The sequence below is a fragment of the Zootoca vivipara genome, chromosome 6 (assembly GCF_965207765.1).
Source record: "Zootoca vivipara chromosome 6, rZooViv2.hap1.1, whole genome shotgun sequence".
Taxonomy (NCBI): Eukaryota; Metazoa; Chordata; class Lepidosauria; order Squamata; family Lacertidae; genus Zootoca; species Zootoca vivipara.
In genome coordinates, this window is record NC_142589.1 from 24,808,103 (window position 1) to 24,830,701 (window position 22,599).

The 22,599-nt window shown below is 45.7% G+C and overlaps 3 protein-coding genes and 2 long non-coding RNA genes across 10 annotated transcripts in view; 3 read left to right on the forward strand and 2 right to left on the reverse strand.

The window, feature by feature from the left end:
• CCDC30 (coiled-coil domain containing 30) overlaps positions 1-1,316 on the forward strand; it is a 39,334-nt gene extending 38,018 nt beyond the window's left edge. For all 5 annotated transcript variants that reach the window (XM_088671799.1, XM_035116941.3, XM_088671798.1 and 2 more), the window contains one exon: positions 668-1,316. Coding sequence is in view for 4 of the 5 variants with exons in the window: in XM_035116941.3 (XP_034972832.3) it covers positions 668-875 (208 nt within the window). In the remaining variant the exon portion in view is untranslated. The remainder of the gene's footprint in view (positions 1-667) is intronic.
• Positions 1-18,525, reverse strand: LOC148685281 (uncharacterized). 2 transcript variants are annotated; one of them, XR_015950487.1, is made up of 4 exons: positions 18,404-18,525; positions 5,875-5,970; positions 1,745-3,394; positions 1-871 (listed from the first exon to the last, which is right to left on the reverse strand). It is a non-coding gene; the product is annotated as an uncharacterized LOC148685281 (long non-coding RNA). The 2 variants fall into 2 exon arrangements; XR_015950486.1 differs by lacking the exon at positions 18,404-18,525 and adding an exon at positions 8,427-8,678.
• PPIH (peptidylprolyl isomerase H) lies at positions 2,836-13,489 on the forward strand. The gene is made up of 10 exons (XM_035120561.3): positions 2,836-2,918; positions 3,032-3,096; positions 5,628-5,651; positions 6,710-6,754; positions 7,347-7,389; positions 8,480-8,572; positions 10,479-10,566; positions 11,490-11,530; positions 12,022-12,108; positions 13,363-13,489. Exons 1-9 carry the CDS (start codon positions 2,853-2,855, stop codon positions 12,088-12,090), a joined length of 534 nt encoding a protein of 177 aa, XP_034976452.1. The 5' UTR covers positions 2,836-2,852; the 3' UTR covers positions 12,091-12,108; positions 13,363-13,489.
• LOC148685282 (uncharacterized) lies at positions 16,705-17,363 on the reverse strand. Its single transcript, XR_015950489.1, has 2 exons — positions 17,196-17,363; positions 16,705-16,876 (listed from the first exon to the last, which is right to left on the reverse strand). It is a non-coding gene; the product is annotated as an uncharacterized LOC148685282 (long non-coding RNA).
• YBX1 (Y-box binding protein 1) overlaps positions 17,730-22,599 on the forward strand; it is a 13,198-nt gene continuing 8,328 nt past the window's right edge. Inside the window, exons 1-2 of the mRNA XM_035119286.3 lie at positions 17,730-18,162; positions 20,781-20,844. Of these exons, the coding sequence (XP_034975177.3) occupies positions 17,898-18,162; positions 20,781-20,844 (329 nt within the window). The 5' untranslated portion in view covers positions 17,730-17,897. The remainder of the gene's footprint in view (positions 18,163-20,780; positions 20,845-22,599) is intronic.

Sequence of the window (22,599 nt, forward strand, 5' to 3'; positions counted from 1 at the left end):
AAGCACTGAAAGATGTGTATTTTGGAGAAATGTGTACAAAAATGTGTAGTTTAAATGTAAACCTTTCATGCATTCTTTCGAAATGGCATGGAACAGGCCCACGATTTCCAGCAAATGAGCAACTTGAAGAATTGAGGTTCATCTGCCCACCCCTGGTAGTGCTGCAGACCTCCAATGCAGAAAATGTCTGTATATCCAGAAACCAGCTTCTGTGGGTTGTCTGTCAGGAATGGCTCTAAGATGGGGTTCAGCAAATGTAGAGAGGAGCTTTTAGCCCCAGCAGCTAGAGAGAGCCTTCATTTTCAGAGGCAGTGTACCTCTGCCCTCACCTGCCACTTCCGTGTGTCCCCAGATTTCCCACAAAGGAATGAAGCCCTTAGCCTGGAAAAAGTGCCCAGTCCTACTACCAGTCCTGGTTCCCAGATAAGGAAGGCTAGCTGTGGTTAGAAAATGCCCTCTGCATGCGCTCAGGTGCATTTGTTTTCTCTGTAACTGCCTCCCATGTTTTCTGGCTCTATGCTTAATATGCATAAAGCTCTGCCAACCTCTTTAGCAGGCCTCCTCCTTGCCTTTCTCCAGGGACTCAAAAGTGGAGATGTGTTTAGGTTCAGTCAGATGATGCCATGAGCCTGAGTGGCCCATGTGAGGCTAATGGTTTCTCTTCCAGCTTCTCAGTGATGGAGCTTTCGGACTCTCACGGCCTTCTGAAAGCCGTCCAGGATGGTAAACCCGAGGACCACACAGAAAGGTCTCTGCTTGCCTCTTTGCCCTGCCCACCTTCGGAGATTGGCTACTTGAACGTGGCTTCTCCCGGGGATACTCCAGACTTACGCACAGAGGAGCAGAGTCAAGCCTTGTGCTGTGATCATGTCTAAGGGGACAAAGGGGAAATTCCGAAGTAGAATAACAGCACAGAGACCTCTTGTCATTGCTAGGTAGTATTGCTTCCATTTGTCAGGCTGCTTTATCAGACTTTTAGCTTTAAAGAAAACTTTCTAAAGACCTTACTGTCTTTGTTAAAAATGTGACTTGTACAGATGTAGTTATGAGTCTTTAAAATATATTTTTTTAATTAAAATTTGTAAATTATAACAAGAGAGGGATAGTTTTACATACAAAAAAAGGAAAATAGCAAAACTGTTCGTTCCTTCATTTTTTTCATTTGACAAGTCTATATGAGGATTCCATACCTTAAGTAAATGCCCACTTGAAAGGAAAATACAACTGCTTTGTCTTCTCCTGCTGGATCTTATGCCACATATTATTTATGTCTTTTATCTTGTGCCAGATTTTTAAATAAATATTCCATAAATGTATCTGTGACAAACTTTTTGAACAAAGGAGGACTCAAAAGGTTGCATCCAATTAAGGTAAACTCTGAATAGACTTGCTGAAATTAATAGTCCTGCCCACACATTCAGTGTGTCTACTCTGAGTAAGAGTAACATTGGACATAAATCTTGGGCCTCAATATGCATTTACTTTCCCTGGGCCCTAAACCCCTGGGATTGAGATGTTGTTGCCATCTCGTACACAGTCAATGCAAAATATGGGAGGGATCACACCACAGCCACCAGGCCTCAGAGGAATACACTTGGTTTCAGTGGTGCAAAGTCCAATGCCTTCCATCTCGTAGCATGGATTTATTAATTTCAGCTTTATCGCAGACGAAGGGCCCTTTCAGATGTTTCTTGAGCATTCATCTTAACTGGCTTTCACAAAGCTTATGCAGGTTAGTACTTACTTGCCTCCTGGATAGTTACACATTCATCCCATATTTTCAATGCTTTTCCTGTTGCTTTCAAAACTGGAGGAATTCCATTTTCTTGTTTTTAAGATGGATTTGTTGAGGTAGGACAGGGTTGGGGAAACTTTCTAGCCTGGCAAGCCAGGTGTTTATGTTCCCCAGCCCTCACAGGCCAGGTTTGACAGTCCAAATGTGCATCACCCAATATCACAATGACATCGCCTGCATGAATCTTCAGAAGCCCCCATTTAAAGCACTACTTTGAGCATTTTGAATTAAGATTTTGAAGATCCAACAATACCATGTAGATTGTAGATCACAAGGGCAATGTTGTAACTATCACTATCAGTTCATCAGTCAATGGCAACATTCTTCAAAGTTCATGAACACTACATTTCCTTCTGTTGTGCTCACACCCAACATCTTCATTTTTTCCATCTTTAATCTCTGAAGGTCTATTAGTGTAAAACAGATGCACCAACATCATGTTTCCCTCGCCTCACTTAAAATGCCACACATATATATTTGCCACGTGGCTCTATGCCAACAGAGGAAGCTGCCTTGTTGTGATTTTATCCCGTGAACCGCCCCAAGACCTGCGGGTATAGGACGGTACTATATACAAATTTAATTAATTGGGTAGTCAAAGTTAATAGACTTCCAGTGGGTGGGGGGGAATGAAAACTCTTCTCACCACACCTCCTTAAACGGGTGGAACAGCGTCTCTTACCTACAGAGCAAGGCTCACCCCGCCCACCCCGTGGTTGCCTTGCCGCTGCTGGACTACAACTCCCATCAACCTCGACTGCTGTCCGCGCTAGCAAGGGGTTGATAAAGAGTTGGTTTCCAGCGCCATACGGAGGGCAACAGGTCAGCCCACTCATCTCTAGGAAAAAAAAAAACAGAAATCCTCCGTCGAAGCTTCGAACGAATAGAAGCGCAACGGTAGACAGGAAACCCGAACAAAGCTCGCGAGTCAGCTTTTACTCAGTGATCATTTAAAATTTCCGGCAAATAACCGGATGTGAGGTATTTTCCAACCGGGTGCCTCTCCGTGAACCGCGAAGGGAGCAGAGTTTCCAGTTCCGGGTGAGAGGTGGTCGCCATGGCGGTGTTGGCTTCCAATCCTAACAACCCTGTGGTGTTTTTTGATGTCACAATAGGCGGCCAGGTAAGGCTCGCTCGGGGGAGGCTGAAGGGGGGGATGGTCTGGGCGCGGGGGCGGAGGGAGGGGGCGTGCGAGCTGGAGGAAGAGGAGGCTCTGACGGTTCTGCCCATGCCCAGGAGGTCGGCCGCATGAAAGTGGAGCTCTTCGCCGACGTGGTACCCAAGACGGCGGAGAACTTCAGGTAAGCCTGAGGAGAAAACTCGGCGGAGGATTGGTAGTGTGTTTCTGTGTGACAAGACAATGCGGCATGCCATAAAGATGCGTGGCGAGAGCGACACCTCTGGGCCTCATGCCGCATAGTCTCCCGGCCTCCTTTGCTTCCGGCAGCCCTGTTATGCCAGTGATGGTAGCGGTGGGTAATGAGTTGCAGGCCTAGAGCGACGCGTCTTGGCCCATATGCGCGCGGGAAGCTGTGCTGGGCCCACGTGGCTTCTTTTCTTTTAAAATCCCCTTTTCTGTCGAAATCGGCAGGGGGAACCCTAGATGTCAGACACAGAAATGGGGTTAGCCAAGTGGGGTCGCTTAGAAAATCTGGTCTTGTTTTGTGTGGGAACTTAAAAAAACAAGAAATGCTGAATTAGAAAAAGCAGAAGCTCCTCTGATGCTCCTTGCCCTGAGCTGGGTCGGCTGGTGACCAGTCACAACTCTGGGTTGCTCTTAGGACTGGCGCTACGGATTGGCCTTGCCCTGTACCTGCAGGGACCCCACTGCCAATCCTAAAGCCTCCTGGGCCTGCTTTTCCTGTGGCCCCTCCATACTGTGACTGCAGTCTCCAGTCCGCAGGGGAGTGGTGAGGAGACAGGAGACCATCCTTCAGGTGTTTTCCCTTCCTAGGCAGTTGCACAGTCTTGGTTTTAGGTGAGACATCAGATGAAGGGGCAACTGCATGAATTAACAAAGGTGAGGAGGCAGCAGATGGGCCCACTCAGGAAGTCCACTGAAGGCATCCTTCTCTTAAAGACAGTTGGAAACCCAGAGACTTGTGTGGATTATGTGGCACTCTAAATTTCATTTGACTACAACTTACATCATCCGTGGCTATTGGCCATACTGGTTGCAGGCTGGTGGTACTTGTAATCCAGTAACATTAAGAGTGCCACAGGTTTCCTATAGCAAAGCTTCCTTATTTTATGCTTTTGTCAACTCTCAGATTCATGAAATGGGAAGCCCTTCAAAAACTTACTCATTGTGATCCAATGACTAATAATTTGCTCAAGTAGTCACTGGTTATCATAGTGACTTGGCACTTTGGATTTCCCCAGCATTTTCATGTTGACTAGAATTTAAGTAGAGTCTAGTAAACAATGCAACCACTGGTTTTACAGGCTTGCTCTCTCCATCCTGGCAGAAAACCTGTCATGGCAAAATGTGCCCTTAAGCAGGTCTATATTAAGACAGCAATAAACCTTGATTGGGGACTGTCTTCTCTCACCATACAGCTAGTTCTTGCCTGTAGGGTTGGATTTGATCAGAGGTCAGCAACTGGCACTCGCTGGCTGAATCTAGTCTTCACCATCTCCAGATAAATACCCTCCCCTCCCTTTCTCAAATTGGTTCATCCAGTGCATGTGAAAAAATATTATTCCTTATGCCATTCTGGCACAGTATTTCCCGTCTGGTGCCTTCCAGGTATTTTGGACTGCACCTTCCATCATTGCCAGCCTTTAGACATGCTGACCTGGGCTGATTATTATTATTATTTATTGAATTTATATACCTATATGCGGAGGTCTGATGGGACTTGTAGTTCAAAACTACAAGAGCACTAGATTTGGGAAGACTTCTGTGTTTTCTTCATCTCTTTCCCAGGCTATCTGTCACATGGTGCAAAAAAGCAATGAGTGGAAAGAGAAAAAGACTAGATAATCTGTTATTCGTGTACAATGGTACCTTGGTTCTCAAACTTAATACGTTCCGGAAGTCCGGAATAAATAAGATAGTATTGTAGATGATAAAAATTAAAATTAACTTTTTTCCTTACCTGCACTGATGATAGTCATTGTTTGGATAGGGGGCATTTATCCATTTCCGCAATCACACAATCAATCAATCAATCAACCAGTAACTGAAAAAACCTCAAAAGCACAAAATAAATAGCAAAAACAAAAGTGCCAAACTTAATCCGTTCTGGGAGTCCGTTCGACTTCCGAAATGTTCGAAAACCAAGACACAGCTTCTGATTGGTGCAGGTGCCCTGGAAACAACAGCTGACAGCCACATCGGACGTTCAGCTTCCGAAAAACGTTCAAAAATTGGAACACTTACTTCTGGGTTTTCGGCATTTGGGAGCCAAGGCGTTTGAGTACCAAGGCGTTTGAGAACCAAGATATCACTGTATTGGACTAAAAGTCTTTCTCTAAATGCAGAGCAAACCTCCATCCTCTTTGATAGAATATGGCATACCATGGAGGGATAACATAATAGTTTTTCTCTGTCTTTTTCATAGAAGCCCACGAACCAAAAAATATTTGCTCAGCACTGAACTTAAGATTGTTCTTGTTCCCTTCCTACTTGGTATATACTATTTTGTAACACAAATAATTTAAGTTTTAAGTTGCTTTTCTAGCAATCACTGTGAATTCTAGAATTCCAACTTAACACTGAATTCCATCTTAACAGTTATTCCAGTATTCAGGAGTACTTAAATTTGTGGACCTAAAAAAGAACATCCCTGTAAGTAGAACTAACTTGTAGATTTCTTCTTCTTTTCAGGCAGTTTTGCACAGGTGAATTCAGGTACGTTGTCTCGGTGTAAAAAAAATAAGCATTTGAGCAAGCAGGAAAATCTGCATCCCTGGCTGGGTTCTAAAGCTGTGATACATATCCTTAGGAGAACCACAGAGGTGGCTGCACTTTGCACTGCAGCAGTACACAACATCAAGGAGAAAAACCATTTTAAAGATCAAATGGTGGCTTGTCTCCATGGAAGAAGAACCAAAACCCCCAAAGAATAACCTACCTAGCTTTGCAAATGCCTCATCTCTGCTTGTGTACAACATTTCTTTGGTTCTGGAGATGTACTTGGTTGTTGTTTGGAGCTTTGTTTTCTTCTCACCTGGAGTGCAAAAGGAAAGGCTCAGAGAGTGACATGGGAGTTTATTTTACAGTGGCCATGAATCAGCAATTTCTTTGGTGTATACTTTCCTTGAGAACTGGAAATTTGTAGGTTTGAAAACTGGGATTTTGATGAGTTCCTGGATTGCAAAAATACTGTGCCTTGATTTCCACCTAACACTTTCCCCATTCAATTTAAGCCACAAGTTCTTATTTCTGCAGTCTGAGTCCCTTGTGTGTTGATGAGTGTTTGTCTAATAAGTCCTAAATATAATTAGAAGGCTGATGCCTCTCTGGGTGGTATTTTCTCTTGCCCTTCACCTGCGTTGTGCAGACAGGTGTAAAAAGAGCACTTGACCTCTTGGTTTAATCAAAGCAGACTTGCACTAGGCTGAAGTGGGAGGAGGACACTTTCTGCCCATCTTTCAGAAAGCCAGCCTCTCATTTTGCCCAAGCTGGCTTCTATGATTGCTTTCCATATGTAGCCAGATTACCCAGACACATCTGTTGAGAGTCAGAAAGTGGCACATGACCTGCCTTGACCTTTTGGAGCTGGGCGGCCTATGGCAATCCACTTCTTTGGCCAACTTCTTTGGTGCACAACTGAAACCACGTCTGAGATCTTTCAGGTCACCAATTCAAGACCCACTGCAGATGTGAATGCTTTGAGGACTGGGGTGGGGTAGTTCCTGTGGTCAGAGGCTGCACAACTTCACCATATCTGTATCTTTGTATTCTAGGAAAGATGGAGTTCCTATCGGCTACAAAGGCAGCACTTTTCACAGGTACACTCCTGACTCTTAAAGTGAAGCTTTCAATGCATGGCAACAACCCAATGTTTGGGAAGCGTTGCTCAAGGGGCAAGCCTTGAAGGGTTTCTCAAGAGCTTGTCTTGGATCACCCACCATAGCTGCCAAGTTTTCCCTTTTCTCACGAGGAAGCCTATTCAGCATAAGGGAAAATCCCTTAAAAAAAGGGATAACTTGGCAGCTATGTCACCCACTCTTGATACAGAAAACAAGGCTTAGCAGGATTTGGGAACAGCCACAGAAATAGCTTCTTCCCATTTCTTCGTTAAAAACAATAAGTGTCTGTTGTAGCCAACATCAGTCCTACTCAAGAGTAAACACACTGAAATTAACAGAAATGGTTATGACCATGGATTTCAGTGGATCTGCTCTGAGTAGATTTAACATCTACTCCAATGCTAGCAATGATCAGCAGGAGGCCCTGTGGGTGCAATTTTGCTCTTTGGCTGGTTACAAGGCCACTGAAGAACACACAGCCAACTGGCAAGCTTCCCAGCTGTGTGTTAAATAATAAATGTTTTGTCTGTCTAGCCTACAATTTATTTATTTATTTCTCCCACTTTTTCAGGGTCATTAAGGACTTCATGATCCAAGGAGGCGATTTTGTAAATGTAAGTGCTCCATTTTTTTAATTCTGCTTTGTTGTCATCAAGGGGAAGGACATTGCAGTGCTTCCTCTTGGAATCTTACCTTTGGTTACAACCTGTTGCTTGTTGGGAGCAAGGCAAACCATGAACCCAAGTTCAGGCAATATGCTGAGCCAAACCACAGAAGCAGGGCCAGAGGAGGAGCAAAGCAGCTGTGAGCTCCTCTGGGAGTCTGCATGTTCACCCTAAGCCATGTTTTGCCCAACCAAATATAATTTTGTGGTGGGTGCCCAAGAAAAGCTAACTGAGGCTGTAGAAAGTTTTGTGTAACTGCCCTTAAACTTCACAAAATAGGTAGTCTGATACGTTTTGGCAGACTTGAATTGGTGCCTGAATAGACAAGGCTTGAAGTTGCACAGGACACTTCAGTTGTAAAATAAGAGGGAAGAGGAAGTCAAGGGAGGCAGGCACAGACAACATTCAATTGCCCCCACAGCCAACTTTAAATGCTGTATTATTTGCTTTAGTACCTTAAAACTTACTTAGGTGCCTTGACAGATAGTATATAAATTCAATAAATAATCAGCCCACAGCACTTTAATTTAGACCATACCCAAAACTCCTCAATTAGCTATTTATTATTGCTATTACATACAATCTATGTAAATAAGGGCAGGCTAACCTTTTTCAGACTGAGGGCCACATTAAGCAGTGGCCAACTGCCCTAGGGCCACATGTAAATGCGGACATAGTCAAAAGATAAAAATGAGTGTGGCCAAAGTGTCAGGAGACAGATCTGGGCAGCCCAAAAATGTGCCTTTACACTTGTATTGCAAAACTATGTTGCTCCTGGAAACAAAGATTTAAGAGGATGAGCCAAAGGCCACTTGGAGAAAGTCTGTTTTTTAAGGGCAGATTTGAAGGAAAGAAGAGAGGAGGACCATGTTCAGGGAAAGAGGTTCCCAAAACACATTTCCGCAAGTGTACTAATTATGTGGCTGGTTTTATCAAGAGGCACTTGTCAGCATCCAGAATAAACAATAAATGAGAACATTACTCACTCTCGATAAAACTTCAGCTGTGGAACTGAGTGCATGGCCACTTTCTAAAACAGGGAGATGGCACCGGAGTGGCAAGCATCTACCGGGGTCCCTTTGCAGATGAAAACTTCAAGCTGAAACACTCTGCTCCTGGCCTGCTGTCCATGGTAAGTAGCCTGGAGAAAATGATTGTGGTCCAGCAATTTAATTTGACTTCAGGCTCCCTTTTCTGACCCCTATCAAAGGATGGGGTTGGCCTGCCATTTGGTGTGCCTATTAAAAGCAGCGGGATGTCAAGTGTTTTTGGCATGGAGTACCCCATGCAGATACAGTGTTTAAATGTTGGACTTCAGCTCCCTACTTGGGCATGATGCTTGTTGAATTACCTTGAGCCACTCACACACCCTACCTTGCAGGGTGACTGTAAGGATAGACTGGGATAAGCCCTACATCCACCACTTCATGTTTCAGTTAAACTTGGAAGCAACTTGGCTACATTTGGAACTAGGGTGCAGCTGGGGTTGCTCTTGCCCATGTGCAAAGGTAGCAGTCTCTCCTGGCCCTTAAGAGCCATCAGTTTGCGGCATGTGAGAGTTGCACATGCATTGAACCCCATGGTGATAATTTTCTTAATGACAAGAAAACCCAACTCCCACTCTAATGGTTTTCCTAAACCTGTACTGCTAACACCATTTAGTATAACTTACACCTTTTACTGACCAATAACCCTGTGAGATTTAAGCGTCAGGCAAAGCCAATCATATCGTTAATATATTTGTCAAATGCAGTCGTGCCTTGTGAGTCGAATGTTTTGGCTCCCAAATGCCGCAAACCCAGAAGTGAGTGTTCCGGTTTGCGGACGTTCTTTGGAACACAAACGTCTGGCACAGCTTCCACTTGGCTGCAGGAGCTTCCTGCAGCTAACTGGAAGCTGCGTGTTGGTTTCCAAACCTTTTGGAAGTTGAACGGACTTCCGGAACAGATCCCGTTCAACTTCTGAGGTACGACTGTATTTGACAAGGTACTAAAATGTATGATGTCATGCACAGGTTTATGTAGTTACTGTGTATTCAAATGTGTATATACTTAATATCAGCAGCTTATTTTATAGTACTATGACTAAACCAAGGCAGCTTTAAGGAATCCTAATAAAACTTTTGACAGACAGACCTTCTATTTTACTCCACCTCAAACTTTGATTCAAGCTTCTGTTTCCAGCCCTGCTGAATCCCAGATCTGTTTATGTTCCCGTCTTGGCTAGTCAAGTCACTTGGCTACCTCAGCTACCCTTTGACCGCCAAGCCCTTCCACCTTCCTTTCAGGTCTTCTCTGCTCTTCCTCAGTCCTCAACCTCTGCTATCTTCTTCCTCTGGATGTCCAGCGCAGACTGCCTCTGGCTAACTAGCATCCAGCCTTATATTCCTTCTTCTGGCCCCTCCCAGTCTAGCCCCAGCCAATCACATTGCCAGTCTAAAAATTCTAAGCCAGCAACCACCAATCAGAGTATACATCTCTTCTATCTTTCAGTTGCATACTGAGAGTTCTATCTCCAGCCCCTCCCCAACTGTCAGTTAAGGTCCCCCAGTGACAGTTAGTTTAACTTTCAGTTGACCAGAGAAAATATTTCCTCTGCCAAACACATTACAATGTACATAATAATACAGATAACCAAATATATTGCACAATACTCACTAAACAGTTTTTAAGAAACAGAATTTTTTCATAACCTGTCTGAAACTGCGGTCATTCAGCAGGGGCTCAGAGTACTTTTGATCTTTCCTGCCATCATAAAGGCCTGGTGTAGCACCTGCTAAAAGCATTATGGTTTAGTCAGGCATGTCCAGGTATATGTTTTAATCTGCTTTTAGCTTATTCACCCTGAAAAGAAATGATTTTCATTTCTCTGCCCAGATCAGAGCTACTGTGCTAGTTGACATATCAGTAGGGTGGTATTAGGACCACCTTTTATTTATTTGTTCCTTTGGGATCCTGTGCACCAGACCAGCTGTGGCAGAGCGAGGCTGAGTGTGGGCCTTTGCCTTCCATGATTTATGTGGATTTCCCCCCCGCTAGGCAAATAGTGGCCCTAGCACCAACGGCTGCCAGTTCTTCATCACCTGCTCCAAGTGTGACTGGCTGGATGGGAAGCATGTAGTCTTTGGTGAGTAGTCAGGACAATTTTTTTAAAGTCTTACCTTCACGCAGAGCATAACTAAACTGTGGAACTCTCTCTCTCCCAGGAAGCAGTGATGGCTTTAAACAGGAATGGACAAATTCATGGAGGGGAGAGGGTTATAGATGGCTGTGGTCTGACCCAGGGGGCAGAGATTGTAATGCTTCTGAATACAGTTGCTGGATGCCACAGGAAGGGACTAGAGTGCTCTTGTGCTTCAGTCCTGCTTGCAGCGTTCCCAGAAGAGGCATCTGATTGGCCACTCTGAGAACAGGATGCTGGACTTGATGGGCCGCGGGCTCTTCTTATGTTCTTATGCTCTTAGTTCCAATCTGGGCAAGGACCAAGATCAGAAAAGCTCCTTTAGGTGTGTCCATGGCCTTGGGAGGGCCTGTGGGAATTCTCTTAGTTCCCTCCCCCAAAAAACAACCCAAATCCATCACCCATCCCCATATTGCAATCTGCTTTTGAATGATTCCTTCTCTATTTATCTAAGCAACTTATTCAGCCTGTAAAACATAGCTTCTAAGCAGCATACAATAAAGTTACAAAGGAAATGAAGTAGTTAGAATCAATAATAAAAACAGGAGAGTTCACTTATATGCTGGCTGAAACAGAAAGGTCTTTATCGGTCATCTGAAGTTTAAAAGGAAGGGGGTCTCAGTCAGGAGTTCCACAGAATCAGTCCTACAATACCAAAAGCACAGATCATAGTACTGTAGATATGAGTCATGTGTCTGAGCCATGGGGAACCCCTAGAAGATTCCCCTGCAGATCTCCATGGTCAAGCAAGGCCATATCTGTTTTTACACACTGTCCCCTCTTGCATTGTTTGACCTTAGTTTTGCTGATGATGAGTTGGAATTACCTGAAAAACTAAGATCATCCTCTCTCTTTTTTTAACCTGGCAGGTAAAATAGTTGACGGGCTGCTTGTCATGAGAAAAATTGAAGTAAGTATTTTAGCTGGAGAAGTGACTATTGTGCTAATTTGCAGGTTCGGTGCACAAGTCAGCAGTCTGGTTACCATGCAGAATTGGGCAGCTTAGGAATCTAAGTTAAGATTCTAGTCCTTATTGTGGCAGAATGTAAAGCACATGAAGATGTTGACTACCCTGGGCTTGAGTGATCAGGCTTGACTTCTGCTGCCTTTCTGACTATTCTGATCCGCTAACTGTAAATGGGGGTGCTGCTTTACATCATTCAAAGTGGCAGGCAGCTCTTCAGTTCAAAACTGAGAATGAACTCCATCAGTTTGTGAGACACAACTTTGTGGGTTGCAGGGTTGCCAGTAGAAAAATAGGGTCCTGAGGACACCAACCAATCTTAGATGAGAAAAATTATCTTGAAAATGGCTTGCTAAGGGGTGGGGAAAGCATATAATGGCTCTTCCCAGCAAGGGCTGAGAGTCTCCTCATAATGCTGCCTTTTGCTCCCTCCTCAGAACGTGCCCACCGGTCCAAATAACAAGCCCAAGCTGCCAGTGGTGATTGCCCAATGCGGTGAGATGTAGGGGAAGACGACTCTCAAGGTAGGTACCCATCTCCATAGCTGAGATAGCCGCAAGCTGGCCCAATGAAGCTGGGGAGGGTGGATAAGTTATTGCCTATCTATCTCTAGCTTGAGTAAAAAATTATAAAGATTTTTAGGAAGCTGAATTCTTTCCTTTTATAGAATACAGCATATGCCAAAGGTTGTATTCAGCCAATACTACTACTACTACTAATAATAATAATAATAATAAGAATTTATTTATACCCCGCCCATCTGGCTGGGTTTCCCCAGCCACTCTGGGCGGCTTCCAACAGAAAAATAAAACACAGTAATCTATTAAACATTAAAAGCCTCCCTGAACAGGGCTGCCTTCAGATGTCTTCTAAGAAAAGTCTGGTAGTTTTCCTCTTTGACATCTGTTGGGAGGGCATTCCACAGGGCAGGTGCCACCACCGAGAAGGCCCTCTGCCTAGTTCCCTGCAACTAAGTCAGACTCAAAGTAGACCACATCAAATAGTCAAACTTACTGGTAAGTTAATCATGCCCATCGATTTCAGTGGGTCTACTTCTGAATCTGACTTCGGTTGAATGAAACCTTAGTGTATGCTGTGCTCCATAAAAGTGCAGAATTCAGCTTTGTAAGAATCTTAACATTCATTCAAACTAGAGACAGGTATGTAATTATCACGTAACATTTTGAAAGTGAATGCTTTGTTCATCTGGTTTTGAAATCCTGTTTTAGCCTGGTGGAGTCTCCAACCCAGACCAGTTGCTGAATAAATATTTACAGTGGTCAAGAGTGGAGGCTACACTCCTTAAGAGCCTCCATGTTCCCACAACACATTGCTAAATAAATAAGTACAATAAATGCAGAAAATATTAATCAAAAGGAAATTAGGTTTGTCTGCTGACAACACTGATATACTGCATTATGTGAGTTGCCTTGGCACAAAATCCATCCTCTTTAAGACCCTTCTTAGGCTTTGGCAATCACCAGCCCCTACAGGAGGTGTGACCACATCCACCAATGGCATGAAGTCCCACGTAGGGTTGGACAAGGGAGAATGTGACCCTCCAGCTGGAAAAAAAAGTTTACCAATCCTGTGAGCTCCCCACCTACATAGTTGAGTGGATCACTAATATCTCTGGGTGCTGCAACCCCACACGGACCTCTAGTGGCATTGCCAAGATCCATTCACAAAGCATCTTATTTGGGCTGGAATGTGCTGTTTCTGGTACACTGTGTTAGAGCTGTGATGGTGACTGACTCTTTGCCTCTTCCTGATTCCAGGTTAGTCTCTTTCCATCTTGGATCACCATCACCTCCTGATTGTTCCATGTTTTTCCTGTGGTGCCTCATCTACCCCACATTCCAAACTAATTTTCTCCCCCCATTGTAAATAAAGGAATTTGGTTAAGTGTTTGTTGTTCCATTGGAATGCACAAGGAATTTCCAAACGGGAAAAGTTATCAGGGGCCAATTTCTTCTGACATCAGCAAAGTCAATCGAGTGAGTCATCCCAGGGAATCTAGACTTGGGTCAATTGCAAGTGAGGCTTACAATAAAACATTGTAGTGCACCATGTCTCCTGTTCAGGATTCCACCAGGATTCTTCCTGAACTCTCCATTCCATTCCCCCTCCCCCGTTTTCTGTCCCACCCTCCAACAATTAGTCTTCTGGCCCACTGAGTATTCTTATTCCTCACTGGGTCGAGTTCTCTCCCCTCCCACCCAAAAAAGCTTTTGCCCCATGAAATTTATTTTGGCAAACCACTGGGTTCACTCAAGCTCTGCTGCTCCCTCTGTTCTGCATTGGTGGTGCTGTTTTGGCTACAGAAGAAATGGCATGCAGAGAATCAAGTTTGTTCTCAGTATATATGATAAGTATATGTCTTTTTATTTTTAGGCGTGGCAGTCCGTTTTTTACTCAGAGAAATAGGAAGGAAAAAATCCAGTTGAGAAACCTTGTGTGATTCATTAAGCACCTGTGGCTCAATCTTAAGGGTGTATCTAATGATGTCCTACTCTGACAGGAGACCTGCTGAAATTGGTGGACTCAAGTTATTGTGTTCATTAACTCCTGTGGTCCTACCCTGAGTAGGGCCGGAATTGGATACAATCCTCAGCAGATAGCAAACACAATGCCCAGGAAGTGGTTTGGACATTTGGACACTGCCTCTCCCCAGAAGAGCAGAGCAAGGAGTATACAGCAACACAACATGGCGTTCTCCTCGTGTGGGTGTAGCAGGAATAATGGGTTATATCTAATTTTCTCAGTGAAAGAAATTGGCCTAAGTCATGTTTGATAATTTAAGTGTGTATACTCTGAGTAGAATTAGCATTGCACAAAACTTTTATTTACTTATTAAAAGCATCTCCTAAATTGCCCAACAAACCAAAAAGGATAAAGTATAGCGATAGGTTGAAATAAGCAATAAACTGAAGGAACAGCATAAAAGTCAGCAAAATAATTGGAGGGAGGCAACAGCTTTGGCAGGGGCAGTAGCTAAGCTGCCACAGTTGCAAATGCCTTTTGCATCTCCCCCCACTTTATATAAAAAAAATATGTCTACCTCTCGATTTTCAAGCAGAGGCTAATGGGTTACTGGGGGAGAGGAAGTAATAGAGCGAACAGATACAGATCTAAAGTGTCCCTTTTGAGAAATCGCACAATACACCACAAAAGCGGTCTATAACTTTCTGCTAATCTGTGTGCCTATAACATCCTAATGGCAATTCTGGCAGACCAGGAGAGAGGGATTAGAGCTAGCACTCCTAGATTACAGAAATGCTTTTGCCAACTCTTACTTGCTTCCTGTTTGTGGTCATCCATGGACCTGCCCAGTGTGCTGTTCACATCGCATGGCCTGAGGGTGGCAGAGCTGGAGGAGTAAAAGTCTCAAACAAACATTTAAAAGAAAATAAAAGCAGATAGAAAAAGTTGGGGAGAGCTTTCAAGGTAAGAACTAGTAGAGCTGGTGCCTGGGAAGATGAGTGATGTGGGTTGGACATGTGGTCTGAGTAAGAGGGTTGAATGAATTGAAACCATGCTTATTTCAAAGCCATCAAATTCACAGGGGCTTCGGAGTGAATGGGGGAAGCTGGAATTCGCTTTGGCAAAGTTTCCTTGGTTTGTTCAAACGAGGATGGACAAAAAGTTCCCAGGCATATACAAGGATTGTTAGTAAAGAACAGGACCTTGGGGAACCAGATTCAAATCATACATGAACAGCTGGACTTATTTCTGATTAAAAACTACATAGGGGTGCTTTGTGTGTCATTAATTATACAAAATTCTGGTTTCTAACAGGAAGCTAAAGGCCTTGGTGTAAGGCTGAACAAACCAACCCATCTGTTTTCTCATTAAGGCTGGGTCAGAGCTTGAGAACACTGCCAGTCCCCTTCTTCTTGTTGTGGGGGTCACAGTGGTCCAGCATCTGCTCTACATGCAGAAGGTAATGGGTTCAATACCCTATCACCCCAGGCAGAGCTAAGAGACATCTCTTGCCTGAAACCCTGGAAACTCACTTTCACTGTAGATAGCATGAATATTCTAACTGTATATAAGCCAGGTTCCTATGTTCCTAAGTGATCATAGACAGATAGGTAAAAGAAAACTGAGGAAGTCTTTCAGGTTCTGGAGTGAGTTGGTTTACAGCAGGCATCCCCTAACTGCGGCCCTCCAGATGTTTTGGTCTACAAACTCCCATGATCCCTAGCTAAGAGGACCAGTGGTCAGAGATGATGGGAATTGTAGTCCAAAACATCTGGAGGACTGAAGTTTGGGGATGCCTGGTTTACAGTGTAATGCTATGCATGACTATCTACTAACTAGTCAATTCCACTGAGGTAAGTGGGCCTCCCTCCCAGGTAAGTGTGCATCAGGCTCCAAGCCTTACTGAATTGCAATAGAACACTCACATTAGGGAAAATAAAGCCAATTTCCTCTGCATGCGGCAGTCCTATGCAAGTATACCCGCAATTAAGAACTACATTTAGGTAATTCTGCTTTGGGTGCATGAGAAAACTCCATTGAAAACAGGGTTTGCTTCCAAGTTAGAAGAGTAATAGCAATCCTTCTGGTGGTTCCCTCATCGTGAGAAGAGAAGTTACAGGGAACCAGGCAGAGGGCCTTCTCCGCAGTGGTGCCCTCCCTGTGGAATGCCCTCCCATCAGATGTCAAGGAGATAAAGAACTACGTACAGTATACAACTTTTAGAAGACATCTGAAGGCAACCCTGTATAGAGAAGTTTTTAAGGTCTGGTGCTATGTTATATTTGCTGGAAGCCTCCCAGAGTGGCTGGGACAAGCCCATCAGAGGCGCTGGGGTACAAATAATAAAATTATTATTATCCACTGACTAAGGGCAGATCCGCAGTATACAATTAAAGCACATGGTTTCCCCCAAAAATCCTGGGAATTAAGGGTGCTGGAAATGAGAGGAAAACTAGACTTCTGTAAGGTCTTTGAGAAAACCAGTGCTTTTTTTAATTAAAAACTGTTTAGGGGTACTCTCATTTTCCTACCCATATTAAAATACTGCCCCTCAATGAAGCCAAACTTAGATTCACAAAATGTTTAGGGGTATACATACCCCTGCATCCCCCCAGAAAAGCACGAGAAAACCTATGTGCATTGAATATATTTAAAATGTTTAATGTGGAGCTGCCCTAAGGCTCTGGGGTGTAGAATCACAGGTCCTGAAAGGCGGATCGTAGCTATCAACTACCTGGTTCTTGGGACTCTGCCCATGCCCTTTTCACCATCCTGGCTCCACACCATTTTCGGAGACTTCTGCACGCTCTAGAATAGCATAGAATAGAATAGCTGGGGCGATCAATGCGTGGGTGGGATCAGGAAGGGAAATATCTGACGGGAAATAGCCTCCCATACAAAGGTAAGAGTCGCACCTGTTGCTCCACCCACTATTGCCCCGGCTCCGCCCACCCCTGCCACGCGGCCCTCAGGTGCTGGCCCGCGAGGGAAGGAAGCCTTTAGTCTTCGAAACCGGTTCTCCACCGCTGCTCTGCTACATTTACCCGAGAGGCAAGCCCCAGTGAAAATAACGAAGGCTGAGTAAACACACGGAGCGACAGGAGGCTACGATCTTGTGCACACTTACTTGGGAGCAAGTCTCACTAAACCACATGCGACTTCTGAGTAAACGTGGTCAGGAGGGCGCATGGGCAGATAATGTATAGGCCTTGATCGGGGAAGGGCGGCAGCGGCCCCACAAGGCAAGGGAACATAGGTTCCCTCGGCCACATGGTCCCCATGTAGGGTTAGGAAAGGGCACTTCCTGGCTGTGCCTTTCCCCAAAAGGGAGGGGCAGGGAAAGGGAGCGCTCTCGCCCAATCACCACCCGAAACCCATCTACTGGCATACTGTGCGAGGCAAGCAAGCGCATGTCACAACCTATCTAGTCTTTTTTCAGAAGAGGAGGGGGAAAAGAGGACTGGAGCCCAGCAAATGGCCGTGCGGAGCTTATGACAGACGGGCTCCCGGGGCCTATGTAATAGGCCCGAACGTTCAGGCGCGCCTCGACACCCCAATCGCTACGCGCGGCAACTGACTGACGGAACCCTACGCCCAATAGGCGCAGCACGGTGGGCGGCGCCTGCGGGGTGGCTAGCGAGTGCGCGCCGCCATTGTGGCCAGTTCGATCGGTATCGGGAGCGGAGAGCGGAGCCCAGCAAGCCCGGAGCAAGGGAGCAGCCCCCCCCCCAACGGCCGGCCCCCGAGTCACCATCAACACCGCGCGGGAGGCGGCGCTGCTGCGAAAGCCAGTCACCACCACCGTCCGCCGACAGACACCGGCGCCGCCATGAGCAGCGAGGCCGAGACCCAGTCGCCCACCGCCGCAGCCGCCACAGCCACAGCCGTCCCTCTACCAGCGGCGGCGGCGCCTGCGGCGGCCCCCCTAGCGGCGCCCACACCCCCGTCCCCCACAACCGCCATCGTCGTCGCTCCGGACGCCAAGCCCGGGAACGGCGGCGGCAGCGGAGGAGGCGGTGGCGGCGGCAACGGATCCAACGGCGGCGGCCTGGGCTCGGCGGCGCCCCCCGCCGGCGGGGACAAGAAGGTCATCGGTGAGGCTGGGGGCTCGGAAAAAAAGAGGGAGGGAAGGAGCGTGTGAGGGACGACGGGCGGGGGAAAGAGGGAGCGAAAGAGGAGGGTAGGGTGGGCGGGGCCTGCGGGCGCGCGCGTGTACTAACGGGGGCGCGGCTGAGCGACTGACAGCCTGGGCTAGCTCAGTGGGCTTCTTTCCCCCTTCCTCTCTGGCGCGCGCTTTTTATCCCCTGCTCTCCCCCCTCCCGACTCCTCACTCACGTTCCAGTTGCCGCCTCGTTGATTGGCTGAGGGTAGGCTGGTTGCTCGCGCGCGTGCCTTTTCTTGTCTCCGCCTCCGTTCCGCTCTCCCCTCCTGGATTGGCTGGCCGCGTTGAAGCTTTTTATTCCTCCCCCAGTTCTTCATATTCTAATAAGACCCCCCCTCCTCCCTTCAGGTCCGAGCGCGTGCCCCGGCCGTTGAGGCGCCTTGCCTCGCGCTCCCTCTCCTTAGCGCGCCTGCGCGGAGGAAATGTTGGTGGGGAAAGAGAAGGGAAGCGGCTCGTGCGAGCCTGTGGGAGGGGGCGTGGCCGAGAAGACGGCGCAAGATGTCCGCCACGCGCGCAGCCTTTGTGTGATTGCAGTGGGGGAGCCCTCCCTCCCTGCTCTCCATTAATCCCGGTTATCTGTTAGCCGCAGATTGTTCTGTGAGCATTAGCTGTGATGTTTCATATACTTGAATTTTTGGTACATTTTTAAAGCATGCTCCTGGGCCAAAAATACTTCCAGAGCTGCTTACAATCAAATCAAGGCAGTCCCAGCCCCGCAGGCTTACTGTTTTGAAAAAAATCATGATACACAAGGGAAGGGGAGAAATCTAAATTTAGGCACCAATTCCGGGGCAGGAGGTGTTTGAGGAAGCTGGACCTCCAGCAAAGCTAATGGAATGAACCCTGCTTCCTGTTCTTCCCACTGGTACAGCCTAATGGAATGGCTGCCCCTAGGTGACAGTTGAGGGGAGAGGAGGCATGGTGCCACTGGCATGTCACAGCAGAGCTGATGGAGTGAACTCTGCTGCTCAGTTTTCCCACTGCTGGAATGGTTACCACGGTGTGACAGTTGAGGGGAGTGTGTTGTGTACATAAATACTTGATAGTTTATTATTGCAAGTTTTAATTAAATTTGCTTGTTTTATTTACTGGGGTGCCAGTTTTAATATTTAAAAAAATTACCTTAATCAGGGATGTGGAGTAGATTCAGGCTGAGGGTTATAGGGATACAATAAGCTGCCTCTTGCCATGTCAGACTTTTAGGTCATGCAGTTCAGAATGGCCTACACTGACTGGCAGCAGGTCTCCAGGGTTTTGGGCAGTAGATGTTCCCAGCCTCACCTGGAGATGCTGGAGTTTGAACATGAGACCTTCCAGCTTCAAAAGGTGTGTTTTGCCATTGAAGTGTGAGTAGGAACAACTCCTTTATACTGAGTAACACTGAGCTCAATATTAATCTGCTGACTGACAGCAGCTCTGCCTGGTTTCAAAATGGAATCTTTTTCTGCCCTAGCTGTAGATGCTTGAGATTAATTCTTTGACCTTTTGCATGCTAAAGTATGTGCTCAGCTACATCCATTTTTTTCCTTTTTACACAAAACCACCAATGACAGCATTTCCCATGCCACTGTCCATTAACAGGTTGCCATCTTTTGAGTCTCCCCTTCCCCTTTATTTGTCCATTTTTAAATAGCCACTTGGTCTGCAGGTGGATCATGCTCCTTTCCTTGTGAAAAGCTGCATCTGTTTTCCACGTATCAAATGACTGTTCAGTGCACAAGAGCAGGCCAGTCTCTGCTTTGCTGCTGTTATTTTTGGGGGCTAGTTGGCAAATTTACAGAAATGTGCACATGATTTGATTGCTCATCACTTGATTATTCAGGACTTTGGGATGTCACAAGGCCCATAGGAGTCAGTTTTGAAGTTTCATTCCTGCAATTTAAAGCATTAAGAAAAGCGGTTAAAGTTTGTTTAAATTATACATATATATATATATATATATATATATATATATATATATATATATATATATACCTTATTGAAAGGTATAGTGTAGTAAATGCATAGGAACAGGCTGCATGTTTTGTGAAGTTTTTTTAAATATTGATGGTGTCTTGTCTTCATTTCCTTTCATGTTTTCAAATAGATTGAAATACATCATATTTTAATTATAAATTCTATGTTTTAATTATTAATTAGTTTTTAATTATAAACACACATATATAGTGTGTACGTACACACACACACACATATGTAATTGCAGTATATATGTGCGTGTGCAAATGCAGTACAAAATTGTCTCAATAAAGACCCCTTGTTGCAGGTGAGAGGGTTGAGGGTACCTTGCCTGAGGCCATAAAACTGACCTCATGGCTAAGGCAACAAGCCTCTTTACTCATGTGTGACCCATGGCATCAGGAAAGTTCATCTTTTGGTCCATGAGAGCAGCAGCCATGATGTTGCAGTCCAGTGATAAACATCTATATGTGTCTCAGACCTTTTTGAATGGCCCCTCATTGTGTGTGTGTGTGTGTGAGAGAGAGAGAGAGTGAGAGGAGCATGGGGAGCATACATCTTAACTTGCAGTCACTCTTTCTTTCTTTTTTGTAGCAACGAAGGTTTTGGGGACAGTGAAATGGTTCAACGTAAGGAACGGCTATGGCTTCATCAACAGGTGAGAAGGGGCTGGATGTGATCGTTTTTTGAAAGCTGATTTAGGCTAGTGAAATACGCATTTTCACTCTAAAGCTGTCCTCTGAGTATCAAGCTAGATTAGGTTTTCCCAGCTTGATGCCCTCCAGCTGTTTGGATTATAACTCATGTCATGGCACCATGCTGCCTGGGGTTGATGAAATTTGTAGTTCAAAAGCAGATGGATGAAGGCTGAGCTAGATTTGTGCACAGGCCTTAATGATACTGATTCCACTCTGCTTCAGCTTCTTTGCTTGTATATCTCAGTGGATTGGTTTAGTACAGTGGTGGCCAAACTTGGCTCTCCAGCTGTTTTTGGACTACAATTCCCTTCATCCCTGACCAGTGGTCCTGTTTGCTTGGGATTATGGGAGTTGTAGTCCAAAAACAGCTGGAGGGCCAAGTTTGGCCACCACTGGTTTGGTATCTGTATGCGTAGACATTAATGTTTACTCACAGATGGCTTCTTTAATATGGTACCTTGGCAGTTCTTTGTAACTTCTGTCCTTCCAACATGTAAGATAGAGGAAGACTGGGCATGATAAATCAAATGTGAGCCAAGAAGTATGAAAAGGGAGGTGGACTATGAGAGAGAGAGAGCAGTTGGGACAGCAAAACTTCTAGAGTGCTAGAGCTAAACTGAGCATGACTCAACATGCACACTGTAACAGAGACAGCCAGATTTAGGAAATGATTATACTCCTTCCCTGAAGGCTAGTAAATACCACATGGTGGTTTTGTTCCTTTTGGGGTCCCTCAGTCTCAATAAGGAAATCAGAAATGAGAGAGAGTGAGAAGGCAAGTCCAAAGATGGTGAGGACTGTCCCCAGTGATAATAGCCATCTTTTACTTACATTTCCTGCTAATTTGCCTCTGAACATTGGCCAAAGCAGCACACAGCAAACCATACAGGGTAGTTGATTTTTATCTACAGATGTTCTTACAGACTGTGTGTATAACATACACACTTAAAATAAAGTGCTGCTAGCTGTCTGCCTTGGGTTGGGTCTACCTTGGGTTGTTTTTCAAATGAGGTATGAGTAAACTATGTTAATTAGATTCCTGGTCATTATGCCTAAGCCAGAGAAATGCCCCTGGGGCTTCTCTAAAATATACGTCAAATGAAAAGCATGTAGGTAATTAAAAAACAATAAAAAGCTTAAATGGTTCCTCCACCTCTGCCATACATGTGCCTTCTGGCAGATTGTCCACTTTGAGACGTGTAGGTGCCCTGCTGCATTGCCTGCCATATGATCTGTATTAAGGCCTCAGATTAGTGTGACTTCAGTTTATATGGAATTGGATTAGTTTTCCTCTTGCTTTTTCTTATGCCATGGCTGCAATTAAGTGCAGAGGCAGGGGGGCTGTTGCTGCCTTTGGGGACATTTCTCCACATCACTACAGCTGGCAGCACTAACAGTCATGTATGAAACAGTGGTTATTCTAGTACAGGGGTCCCCAGACTACGGCCCGGGGGCCGGATGCGGCCCAATTAGCCTGCCAATCCGGCCTGCGACGCCGCCCGCTCTTACGGCGCACAGCGCGGCAGCGCTCTTCCGGGTTGGGAAAAAAGCGCCGAAAATCCTTTGTGCGCATGCGTATGGGCCTCTCCCGACCTGGAAGAAGTCATTTCTGGTGCACTTCCAGGTCGGGGGAGGCCCACGCGCATGCGCACAACGGATTTTCGGCGCTTTTCCTACCCTGGAAGCGCGCTGCCACGCCAGTAAGCGCCCGTGCG